Consider the following 12,390-nt stretch of genomic DNA (forward strand, 5'->3'; position numbering starts at 1 on the left):
AAGTCACTTTGAATAAAAACCTATGCTAAATAAATAAAGGTAAATTGTTTCCTTGCACAATATAATGCAACATTAAAAATGGTGATGTATGTTTACCCCTTCTGTACAGTTTGAGAATCATGTTTCTCAAACTATACAGTTAATTAATTTATCCAGAATCATGCAGCTCTATGCAACAACACTGCAATGCATCTTCTCTATGTTCACTCAATTTTATGTGCTATTTTAGCTTTTAATTTAATATGGAAGTTAGCTTACCACTTGTAACATGCTGGAAACACTTTCCCATGATGCCTCTTTGATGTTGTCACCTCCGTCCACCATGCCCTGGTAGCCCTGAGGATAAAAAAAAAACATTTATTGTGACATATTAATAGGCTGAATTAATTTTCCTTTCTACCAAGGCAACCACAGAATGGAATCCTTTTATCTGTCACAAGCTTTCATGCATGTGCTTTGAGATGAAGGAAACAATGCTGCTTGCTGGAATACCTGAATCTTTATTTATCACTGCACAACAAAGACCATAGATGCCACCATCAAATGACTACAGGCAACACGTGAGATCAACCAATAGAAAACCAGGTTACACTTTATTTTAAGGTGATGTAGTTACATTGTACTTACTCAAATAAGTACTGACTAATATTAATTAACTATGTGTACTTACTATATAGTTACGGTTAGGGTTAGGTTTAGGGTTAGTTAAACATAATTATGCATCATTTACTGTAATTACTAAAGTAAGTACATGTAATGTGTAACTACTTTTCCTTAAAGTTGTGGTTGATTATGATTTCACTTTTTTAACTTTAGTTAGTGTATAATGTTGCTGTTACAGCATAAACGATGTCTGCAAAGTTGCTCAAAGTACACTGCTCAAAGTTCAATGCAAAAGGAAATATTTTCTTTTAAAGAAATCACTGTTTAAGGACTGGTAGGGACAACAACGAGCTTCTTCCCGGGTTGGTGACATCACTAACCCTAAAATTTACATAAACCCTGCCCCCGAGAACACACAACAAAGGGGGTGAGGCCATGTTGGGCTGCTTTAAATAAGAGGAAGAGTTGTTGTTGTCAAGTGTTGTTACCATACCGTCACTTTACACCAGACTGCTTAACAAACGAGGGTCAGTTCAACTCTGGATTTGCACAAAAGATTAACATGACGACACATGCTAGTTGATGTGTTAAATCACACCATTACTGACAATCCTCATTTTGGCTGTGTGAGATTCTCCAGCTTTGTTGTTGATCAACCGAAGCGTGAGCTGTTAAAGCTCCGCCCTCTTCGGGAAAGTGGTCCGGGAACAGAAGCTCATTTGCATTTAAAGGGACACACACAAATAAGGGCATGTTTTTGCTCACACCCAAATAAGGACAAATGTGACAAGCTATAATAAATTATCTGTGGGTTATTTTGAGCTGAAACACCAAAGACTTATATGACATCTTGTGAATGGGGCATTATAGGAACTCTTTAAAATAAAGTGTTACCAAAAACCACTACCATCCAACATTCCGGTCAATTCCCTATGGATAAAATCAAGTCCCGATCTACATTTTGTCTTGTTTCACCTAGATACATGTCACAATAGGGAAATAAAGACTATCTCAACATTAATTTCATGTTATCTTTAAACAGTCAATGTCCTATATAAATTTCAGAGAATACATCAAAAGAGATAAAAAAAAAAAAATCACCTCATGGACGAAATAAACTTTTGCTCCTACATAGATTCCCATTCTGACCACTGCCCTTACAGCGGCATTCATACCTGCATGAAGAAATACAGAAAAGACTGGTGATTCACAAATTCTGATGCATCAAACACACTGTAAAACTCAATAAGTTCAGAATACTTAAAACATCTGAAGAAACTTATTACCTCAAAACATAAGTAAACTAACTCATTTTTTTTAAGTTAGTAGAACTTAAAATTTTTGTGACAAGTGGGGCGGGGCCAAAAGCTGTGGGAGCGGAGTGAGTGCACAGGTGTCTCACATTAAAAATCACGCCACCAGCATCCCTTCATTCCCACAGTTCTCAGCCTCGTCCCACTCATCATAATGTTAATTACATTCAGTTCATTTACATAAACATCACATTCAGATCTTGGTTAAATGTTACAACCTAACCAAAGGATCTACTCTCAAAGACTATAGAATAACACAAGACGTGTCACTCGTATTGTTTTGAATGGGAGAAAGTGTAACGCGCAATATGGTAGAATAAGTCCCAATCTCCGACTGGTAAAGTCATCGCATCACTTCAGGGGCCGTTAGAATCACCGGTTTCTATAGAAACAGTCAGACGCGAGGCCTGCGAAGAGATGCGCATTTATGCCTGGCTCACACTACAGGAGTTTTAAAATCCTGTCCAATTGTAAAATCTGGTTGCAGCACACACTTCAGGAGAATCTTTGCAGATTTTCTTCCCTCAAATCTTAAACATGCTCACACTACACGATTTGAAATTCGCGGAGCATCACACACTACAAAATGTTATTAAGATTATCTGCCAGAGGAAGCGCGTCACGTGATCTACACAGCAGCTCAAAAGCAGATGTAAACAAAATGGATACGGAAACACGGAAACTTGCTGTAGCAATAATAATCGTTTGTTGTGAGAAAACACAAAAGCGGAAGAATAAACGAGTGTGGATGAAAAAATGGTTGAGGAGACGGGCTCAACATGGATTGTCAGTTCTTCAGCGAGAAATGGAGGTAAAATTTACCTTTTATTACTATCGTAGTATGCTAGAATGTTTATCGTTATAATATTGCCTGCCTACTGTAGTTCAAAAGCGCTAGTGTCACCTTTTACATTGTAGATTCCTTGATCTTGGTTTCGCGGTCGCCATTTCGAAATGTCTGTCACTTCCGTTGCGTCGTATACTTGTTTCCTATTGGCTATTGTGACAGTACTGATGTTATTACGATCTTGCTCATCCCGATAAATATCAAACATGTTTGATATGAACGGGGTAAGCCCGATTTGTGTGAGGTCAGATCGGGAGGTGCAAGATTTTATCTGTGAACGTCTCACATTACCAGATAATCTGTGCCGAACACCAGAACCGATCGAGGTCGTGGACAAGATTTTTTCTCAGATTCTCGGGAGGGGAAAATCGGGCATAAATCGGCCTAAAACTCCTGTAGTGTGAGCCAAGCATTAGGTCTGCGCATGCGCATTAGCTTGATCCAGCCTGAAAAAAAATAGTTTTTTTTTGTCATGATTCGAGTGTTTAGAAACTAAATTTATGAGCCGGTTGTTGTTAGATTTCATTGGTGATTTCAAACATGAAATTTAATCGTAAGGTTGGCGAATACTTTTGGAGAATTTGATGTTTCCCCATTCAAAGAGATTGCATAATGCCCAGGATGCCCGAGAGGCGTTTCAAAGATGGCCGCCGAGTGAAATGACTCGTCTTAAAGGGACTTTGCTACTCTTCACCACAATGATAACCCTACAAAACTAACATAACAGAACCCCCATAAAATCACAACATTAAACACTAACTTATGTCTCCCTATGTTAATCTTGTGCAAAAACACACAAAATAACACTTAATTTCAACATTTATTTATACAGTCTGAGGCAAAGCATCCTGTGAATTAGAAACTCAATCATATTAAGTTCAGCTTATTACAATGAAATTTTGAGTTCACGCAACTTTTTTCTATTAAGTACAATGAACTATCATTATTATGTGAGAGAAACAAACTCATTTCATTTTATTAATTTCACTGTTCGGTTTTACAGTGCAAAGAAAGTAATTTTAAACCAGGGGTGTCAAAACTCGGTCCTGGAGGGCCACTCCACTGTCCTGCAGAGTTTAACTCCAACTTGCCTCAACACACCTGCCTGGAAGTTTCTATCTAGTATGCCAGGTAAGACCTTGATTTGCTGGTTCAGGTGTGTTAAACTGGGATTGGAGCTGACAGTGAGCAGGATTGGACACCCCTTAAACAATCAACAAAGATCTCCAAACCATTTGTGGCACAAATAGAGGAATGAAAGGTGGAGGCTCTGCTCAGTATGTTCCCATGCTGTGACCTGACAAGTTGAATCAAGCATCTATTCCCCTGAGGCTGTATGTCCAGCCTAACCCATAGTGATGGGAGGGCTGCTGCCAGGAGACCGTTGCTAGGAAACCTAGTGCCATCAGACCAGGAACCGAACTAAAAAGGCAAAATGGGTCAGAAGTGGAAACTCTAGGAGTAGCTGTATTTTAAATACACTCTTTTCCTACGAACTCAAAATTAAAACTAGTGTTTTATGCTGGTCCAGGAAATGTGCAAACGCATTCAAGAGTAAACAAACAGGCAATGTTTCTGAGGAAAATACAATCGTCTCTTCTAGGTTGGATGTAGCGTATGATACTGATGAAGGGAGTCAGACATTGCATCAGAGAGCAAAACAACGCTTCGTGACCTCTTTAATTCTCAGTTAAATATGCGCAAACGAATAAACGAGCGCCGGGAAAGGTGCGCTTTTAAAACGGAAATGGTTTTACAAGGCTTTTAACTCGCGCGCTCATGCTTGGGATGCCGTGGGTTTTTTATCACGTGAACACGGCATCATGGGAGTCTCGCTCTAATACTTGCCTGTCATCACGTAGACATTCTTCACTATTATATATTTATTATGACATATAACAAATATAACACTCGATGCGCACAAAGATGCAAAGGAAACCAGGTGAGGAAACACATAGACGGCCAAAATTCAACAGATAGTCTGATCTGTCAATCATTTATTGTAATTCGTTCATGATTTAACGGTATGCCAATGTCAGCATAAAATTAGACGTATGACATAACGTAAATACTGCGTCATATAGCTAATTGTATAAATATTTTATTGCATTTGCGTTTAAAGTCGCTCGAGCGCACCCAGTTTATTTATACGCGTTGTCATGACGCTCGAGCGGTCAGTGCAGCGATGCGAGTTAATTATTTTAATTTCAATATCTATAAACTATGTGTTAAATGATTGTGTTTTAACACTAAAATATTTAATTTATTCATAAACATATTCCAATCATATTTTCAGTAGCCTAATTAACGACTGAAAACAGTTCAGAATCGCTATATAAGTACTCATAAAGTAATTTTAGCGTCATTTTAAAGCCCGGAACTGCCTCGCCTTTCTCTTTTATCATCTGTTGCATCGGTTGCGTTTTGCCAAGATATGTAACGTTAATCATTAGATGCAAACAGGTCAATCTGCCACTGCTAGATCGGGCAAACAAGCACCCTTGACATCCTAATCCTTGTTATTATAGACAAAAATTACCTTGAGCATCTCCGCCGCTTGTCAAGACGCCAATGGACTTCCCTGCTCCAGAGAGGTTCTCGAAGAATTTTTTACTGTCCGGCATTATTACGCTGATGTTTTTGCGAACAGAGCAGTGCCTTGTATTCCTGGTTGAAGTAAGAGCAATCCAAAGCAGGCTGGAGAGGATAAAAGGCTCCGCCGATCAACTTCTCCTCCGGTGTCGGACGTGCGTTTCGGCGCTTCGCGCGGTCCGGTAGGTTGACATCTACCGCCCCATTCTGGATTGACAGCAGCGTCAGGCAATAGTCCTGCTGATCACGTCTCATCTGGACGAATTTAGACCAATTGCCGTCCGATGTTGGGATTAAATAAGTGACAAGGAAGTCCTACTTTGCTTTCATCAAGTTGAGAGTTATTGTAAAACAATTTACACAGTAAAGATCCAGCCTACTCTAAATGAAACACGATACTCTTGTTCTTGCAGCACATGGAAAAACAGATTACGTTACAGTCATTAAGGAAGTAGCCTAGTTTATGCACTTATTTGTCACACACAAATGGCTTCATGATAATGAAACGAAGACAAAACATATTAATATGTATGCATTTGTGGTCTAGTAATAGAATACTATCTATAGAACACACTGCATAGCAATTCTCATCTAGTAAACAAAAGGTGAAACTCTGTCAACTAAATCTAGACAGTGGAATCTCTATATGACCTTGACATATTATTCACTCGGAGAGAATTTGTGTGTATGAGAGAGAGAGAGAGAGAGAGAGAGAGCACTGCCTTGCCAAAGACAGACAAATGGGCTTGTCTGGGCTTACAGCAAGAAAAGGGCAACCACATCATGCTGACAGTGACGCTGCACAAAGATAAAAAGCTAATGTATAGAGCTTAATACAGATTTTAAATTTCTGTTTTTTTACACAAGTTAATGTCTCTATACATTCTAATCGATTATTATTATTATTTTTTTTAAAAATGTGTCAAGTAATGGCATCATCTGTCAAGTCTTTAAAGAAGAGCACTCAACATTCGCATTGCACCACTGAGTTCAGCAGGAAACATATTCCGGTTAAACAACTTTTTTATTACTTAACTTTTACAGCCATTCATTCTGAATCTGAAGAAGGAAGCACGTGTATTAAAGGGTTAGTTCACCCAAAAATGAAATTTCTGTCATTAATTACTAACCCTCATGTCGTTCCAAACCTGTAAGACCTTTGTTCATCTTCAGAACACAAATTAAGATATTTTTGATGAAATACGAGAGGTTTCTGAACCACCTTTTAAGGCCCAGAAAGAGAGTAAAGACATAGTTAAAATAGTCCATGTGACTGCAGTGGTTCAACCTTAATTTTATGAAGCGTCAAGAAAACCTTTTTGCGCAAAAACAAAACAAGGTTCTACGTCAGAACACCGACTCAGTATTGGCCAACGCTGTTCACGCGTGCAGCACGATGCATGCATGTGATGCGGATGCAGGAGCCGGCCAATAATGAGTGACGTTCTGACATAGAACACGGATGAATCACTGTCACATGGACTATTTTAACTATAGGTGCGTCCCAATTTGCATACTTATGCACTATTCTATAACTTTTTAAGTACAAATTGTGCGAAAATTCCAAAAAGAAAAGTGCACTTTAAATACCCGGATGATGCACTAAATTAACAGAAAAAATGAAGTGTGGAATGTTGGACACTTCATGCACTCAACTGTCACAGCTTTAATTACGTAGCGGAGGGGGTATTGGACTCCATTGTTAAATGACAAAATAACCTTATACAATTCACACGCTACATGGATAAGTACATAGTCCACTTAATCCACTTTTTACGTGTATGCGAGGGTCAGCATACAGTGTTTGTGACGCAAATTTTGTCAACAGAAGAGTACCACCGTATATTGTAAGCGCACTTGTAGGCTCAAGTCGCACATGCAAATTTAATTTTTTTTTGCAGTAATGAGTTTATCCACAAGGTGGCAACCATGCCCAGGGGGCATCGATTGACAAGGTAGTCAAAGAAAAACTGCATAAACAGAACAGACGGGAACGCATGCAAGCTACAGTGACGATAGAGGCCTACATGGACGAGAGATAGTTCAAAGAGGTTAGAAAGTACCCTCATTGTACAACTCTAGCATGAAAGAATACAAAGATGTTTGGTTGTAATTCGTGGTGAGGGATTGCTCAAAATTGTGCATGCATTCAAATAAAATGCCACCAAAATGAATAAAAATGCCCCCAAAATTCAAAATATATGGAGCAAAAATGTCTGTGTATGAGTTCTTGGTTGTAATATTTATAACAGTATATAGAAGGCTGTTTTCCCGAATATCAGCACAATTGCAAACGTGACAGCTGTTAGGGTTGAGATGTGTTGGTTTGGGCGTTTTGGTTTTTTCCTTTGTTGCAGGTCTTGTGATTGGGTCATGAATTGAGGGCACATGGAGCAAGAGTTTGTCGGCGCGGCTGCCGAGTTCTTGCTTGGGAGCAGTTTGTTAGAACCACGCTCTAATGTTGTGTTTTACATCCATTCATTTACACTGACAACATTTCATTTCATTTCACTTCGAATTGCAAAGGCCGCCTCCATACTTGAAGAGACTGTGGTTTGGATAGATAGATAGATAGATAGGGCCCTATAGTGGTCAGCTGCACTGTATGTGGCAAGGATCGTGCTGTTTAGCTTCTTTTGACAGTCTCTGGCCTCACGACCTGATGCTCGACCTGACAGTCTGAGGCCTCTTTCTCAGTCCATAAATCAGTCCTGCCATAAAAAGAGAATTGGGGTTGTTCATGAAAAAAGAGAAAGCATTTGGGGTGTAAGTGTGTGTGCATTCTGTTTTATCCTTATCTCCCTACGTCTGCTTCTCAGTCTGCCTAAGGGTGGGATGTCTATCTGAAACACACGACAGACAAGCACACAAAGCACTAGGATAAAGAGAGAAAGAGCAAGTGCAGCATGACATGCTTGACAGTGGCTGCAGGTCAGGCAGTGTGACAATGATCAGAGTAATTCTGGTAAACAGGGGCCAGAGTGTCTGCTGCAGAACATATGTTTAGGACTTATTTGATCCTTTAAAGTTTAAACCATCATATAATTCACACACTTGTGACTGTATAATGTAGCATTTAAATTTGTCCAATTGAATACTTAACCACCCTTCACACTTTCTTAGCACAGGTTGAAAGATCTTCAGATGGTTATTTACTACACAATGAGTGAACCAAAAAAAATAAAAAAATACATCAAGACATTTTAATATGTACCAGTTTCAAATAAGAAACAGTTGTACATTTAGAACCTTGGGCATGTCCGTTTTACATTTGTGCAGTGCAGAAGTTTAAAATAATATATTTTTTTAAATTAAACATATTTAGGCATTTTACATTTAACATTTATATTTGCTTGTTTTGACATCCGTTTCACTGTTTAGTAATGACCTGTCATCACCATTTTTTAAATTAACTTTTTTAATGGTTATATATTCCTACCATCTATATTTTTACGATGGCAAGTGAAAATAGGGAAAGTAAGAAAATAAATTTGGCCCGTACGGGGATCGAACCCGCGACCTTGGCGTTATTAGCACCACGCTCTAACCAACTGAGCTAACCGGCCACGTTCGCACATATTTCCTGTACTTAATTCATTCTTTCGGGTCAGGCTAGCCAGCATTGCTTAAGCATGCAATATGTAAATATATCCCCATGTATTTTTTATGTCTTTACTTGCATCCTTAACCACACATACATATATTTAAAAAAAAAAAAACACACACATAGGCTTGCCAGACAGCTTGCTTACAGATCATAGGCCGGTTGAGGTTACTGCATTGCGACTGACCTCGTGGCGCAACGGTAGCGCGTCTGACTCCAGATCAGAAGGTTGCGTGTTCAAATCACGTCGGGGTCAATAATCCTTTTGAGTCTATAAAACGGAGGAAAGTAATAGAACATAAGGGACTCATACCAAGAAAACGTAAGACCTGCGATTCAAATTATTTAAAAATCTAAAATCATGTAATATATGTTTTTTCGCCACAAAGAGGCGCTGTAAGTACAAACTAGCGAGGTTGTTGACTACTCTGATACGAAGGAGCGTCAGCTTTTTATTAAGTCTCGTTGTCACATTTTTTTTTAGAATAGTCAGAGGAAGGGTCCACACTTCAATGCTGGAACATGTCAAAAAGGAAAGAGGAAAAGTAGGGCTCGTCCGGGATTTGAACCCGGGACCTCTCGCACCCTAAGCGAGAATCATACCCCTAGACCAACGAGCCGACATGCAAGCGATCCAAATAATACAGTAAGTCCTTCACGTTGATGAAAGGTTGCTACAGATTTTATTTTTATTTTTTAATTCCAATCGGCGAAGGTGAGCACAAGTAGGATTTTGACATCCTATGCTTTTTTCCTATTCCACTCAGCTACTTGAATTACCAACACGTAAAGCACTCGTTATCTGCCAAATACTCACACTTAAAAGATTTTATCAATTAAACTGTGTTATTGTTGGTTCTAGCTACACAAATTACCAAGCAGTTTGTGATATTTTGTTAAATCAGGAAGTTACCTTTCCACATTGTTCTAACTATTCCACAGACTCAAACGTCAGTCATGGTCAGTGGCGGACGAAGTACACAAATCAAGTACTTGGCTAACTTGGTGTACTGAAGTAGAGTGAATTAAAAATAGGCTTATTTCGTTGCTGTCCACCACTATGATGACAAACATTGTAGATTTTGATTTTGTGGCTGTGAGTGTGTTAGCTTTGTTGCCATCTATGCTACGTTAATATCGGTAAAGTGTTATAGACTATAATCTATCTAATATCGGAGACACTTTACAATAAGATCCCACAATTTAAACGTTAATGGCTAACATTAACTAACAACAATACATTTGTTACAGGATTTAATCCTTGTTAATGTTAGGTAATAAAAAAACCTATTCACTGTTAGTTCATGTCAGCTCAGGTCCATTAAATTATATTATCAGATTCAACTTCTGATTTTGATAATGCATTAGTAAATTTTTAAATTAACTAAGTTTAATAAATGCTTTAGAAGTATTTGTCATTGTTGCTTCATGTTAACAAATGGAATCATATAGTTAAGTGTTACCATAATATCAAATAGATGCGATATATAAAGTACTATTTTAGGCCTAATAATTAATTCTTTTAAGTCTGTTTCTCTTCCTCAACTCACAATAAAGAGAACAGTCAACAAGAGTGGTGCAGGTATGACATCACTTTTGGTGGCCAAAACACGTTAGCAAATTAGCATTTTAGCACTTCCAGTTCCATCTTCCCAAAATCAGTGTTTTTTGTTTCATTTTGTTTTGTCTTGAATGGGATTTTGTTTAAATGGCTGAAATAAGGTGAACACAAGCTCAAGACACTTTCACGTTTTATTATACGACATAAAATACATCAGTATTTAAAAAATAAATACATCAGTATTTAAAAAATCAACCCATTTGTGATTTTTTAAATGTGCCTTGAAAAAGGCGGTTGCTAACAAGTGGATAAATTGGACCACAGAGGCAGTCGAGGACATTAAACGTCATCACACCGAAAAGGTAAGCTCAGTCCGCTTTACAGCCTCATTATGCTCATAATTGTGCTCTTATAACGTAGTCTAACTAAAACTTTCTGAGAAAATGTTTTAGATAAAAACTGGTTTTCGGAAGCTTAGTTGTGGCGACGCTGAAGTCGAGCGACTGTAGTGTAGTCCGTTTATTGCCTATTTTTAGCTTTTTATTCTGGCGACTGCATTTAGACTTCAAAATTCATAAAAGTTGTGTTCATCTGTTAAAATGATCTTGATGGACAAAATAAGATTGATAAGTATCATAAACCTTTGTTGATCACAGAGCGTATTTTTTCCGATAATCCAAAAGCCTATGAGAAAAAACATTTGGGTTTTATTGTGAGAACCAGTGGGATGCTAACTGCTGATTGGCCTACAAAGTGACGTCATACCTGCACCTCTCTACAACCAATGATTTTGTCTAATAACCCAATTATTTCATAAGATTAGAATCTTAAGAGAAAGAAATCACTCTTGGAGGAGGATTAAACATTGTCTTTTAATCTGTTCAGTGACCATTCACAAGGTGATACACAAATTCATCAGTTTATGTGTAAAATTTCAATTAAAACACTCACTCTCAAAGACTGCTTTGATTTCTCAATACATACACACACACACACACACTTTATCTTAAACATGATCATTTTACAGAAATCAGTCTAATGTAATAGCAAAAAAAATTGGAACTTGGTATACATTAGAAAACAATATGAAATAAAAAAAATAGTTGCACATGAATGGTATTAAACTATATCTTAAAATGTCACTAATATCAATAATTTTAACTTATTTTAAAGAAACCTATTATCTTTTAGTCTAAACCTAATTACAAGAGGATATCGACATTGATAATATGGTTACAAAATAAAGGCATCCATAATTTCTTTTGATTGCAACTGCCCTTTTGTTCAGCATCAGTCTGGTTTGATTTGTCTTCACTCTAAAAAAAATGTTCCACTAGGAGGGTTTCACACAGATGCCATAGAAGAACCATTTTTGGTTACACAAAGAATCTTTCAGTAAACAGTTCTAAAAAGAACCTCGTTTTTCTTAGTGTGAAGAACATTTTAATAATCTAAATAACCTTTTTTCACTATAATGACGTTTTGTGCAGTGTAAACTTTCCATGGATGTTAATGGTTCTTCATCACAGCAAAATCCCCAGAGTTAAATCAACTCTGCTCAGAGTACATATGGTCCCTCTTTAAATAGTGTTAAAATAACACTGAAGCAGAGTTAAATTTAGTGAGATAATTAAGCAATTAATTAAGTAATGATTGCGCAGTAGTGATGAACACCTTCTGTTAACAAGCAGAATCACTGAAGAAATAAAAAAACACAAGACGTGACTTAAGTCACAGCCTTATTAATTGCTTAATTATCTCCTAAACTTGAACTCTGCTTCAGTGTTACTTTAACACTATTTAGAGAGGGACCATATGTACTCTGAGCAGAGTTGATTTAACTTTGCTGTGATGGAACCATCAATGCAAA

General features: G+C 37.7%; 1 protein-coding gene and 3 non-coding genes across 8 annotated transcripts in view; 1 reads left to right on the forward strand and 3 right to left on the reverse strand.

Annotated features, from left to right (window-relative positions):
- The window catches only part of pfkpb (phosphofructokinase, platelet b), a 31,768-nt gene extending 26,195 nt beyond the window's left edge, over positions 1–5,573 (reverse strand). For 2 of the 5 annotated variants that reach the window (XM_067363163.1, XM_067363165.1), the window contains exons 1-3: positions 5,303–5,573; positions 1,705–1,778; positions 259–336 (exon numbers count right to left, since the gene is read on the reverse strand). In XM_067363163.1, the coding sequence (XP_067219264.1) occupies positions 259–336; positions 1,705–1,778; positions 5,303–5,387 (237 nt within the window). In that variant the 5' untranslated portion in view covers positions 5,388–5,573. The remainder of the gene's footprint in view (positions 1–258; positions 337–1,704; positions 1,779–5,302) is intronic. The other 3 variants (XM_067363167.1, XM_067363166.1, XM_067363162.1) reach the window with 2 other exon arrangements.
- A 3,274-nt stretch (positions 5,574–8,847) lies between these two features.
- Positions 8,848–8,921, reverse strand: trnai-aau (transfer RNA isoleucine (anticodon AAU)). The gene has a single exon. It is a non-coding gene; the product is annotated as a tRNA-Ile (tRNA).
- Positions 8,922–9,143: 222 nt separating this feature from the next.
- trnaw-cca (transfer RNA tryptophan (anticodon CCA)) lies at positions 9,144–9,215 on the forward strand. The gene has a single exon. It is a non-coding gene; the product is annotated as a tRNA-Trp (tRNA).
- Positions 9,216–9,507: 292 nt separating this feature from the next.
- On the reverse strand, positions 9,508–9,579 carry trnap-agg (transfer RNA proline (anticodon AGG)). Its single transcript has one exon. It is a non-coding gene; the product is annotated as a tRNA-Pro (tRNA).
- Between the last annotated feature and the right edge of the window lie 2,811 nt (positions 9,580–12,390).

The sequence above is a fragment of the Chanodichthys erythropterus genome, chromosome 16 (genome assembly GCF_024489055.1).
Source record: "Chanodichthys erythropterus isolate Z2021 chromosome 16, ASM2448905v1, whole genome shotgun sequence".
Taxonomy (NCBI): Eukaryota; Metazoa; Chordata; class Actinopteri; order Cypriniformes; family Xenocyprididae; genus Chanodichthys; species Chanodichthys erythropterus.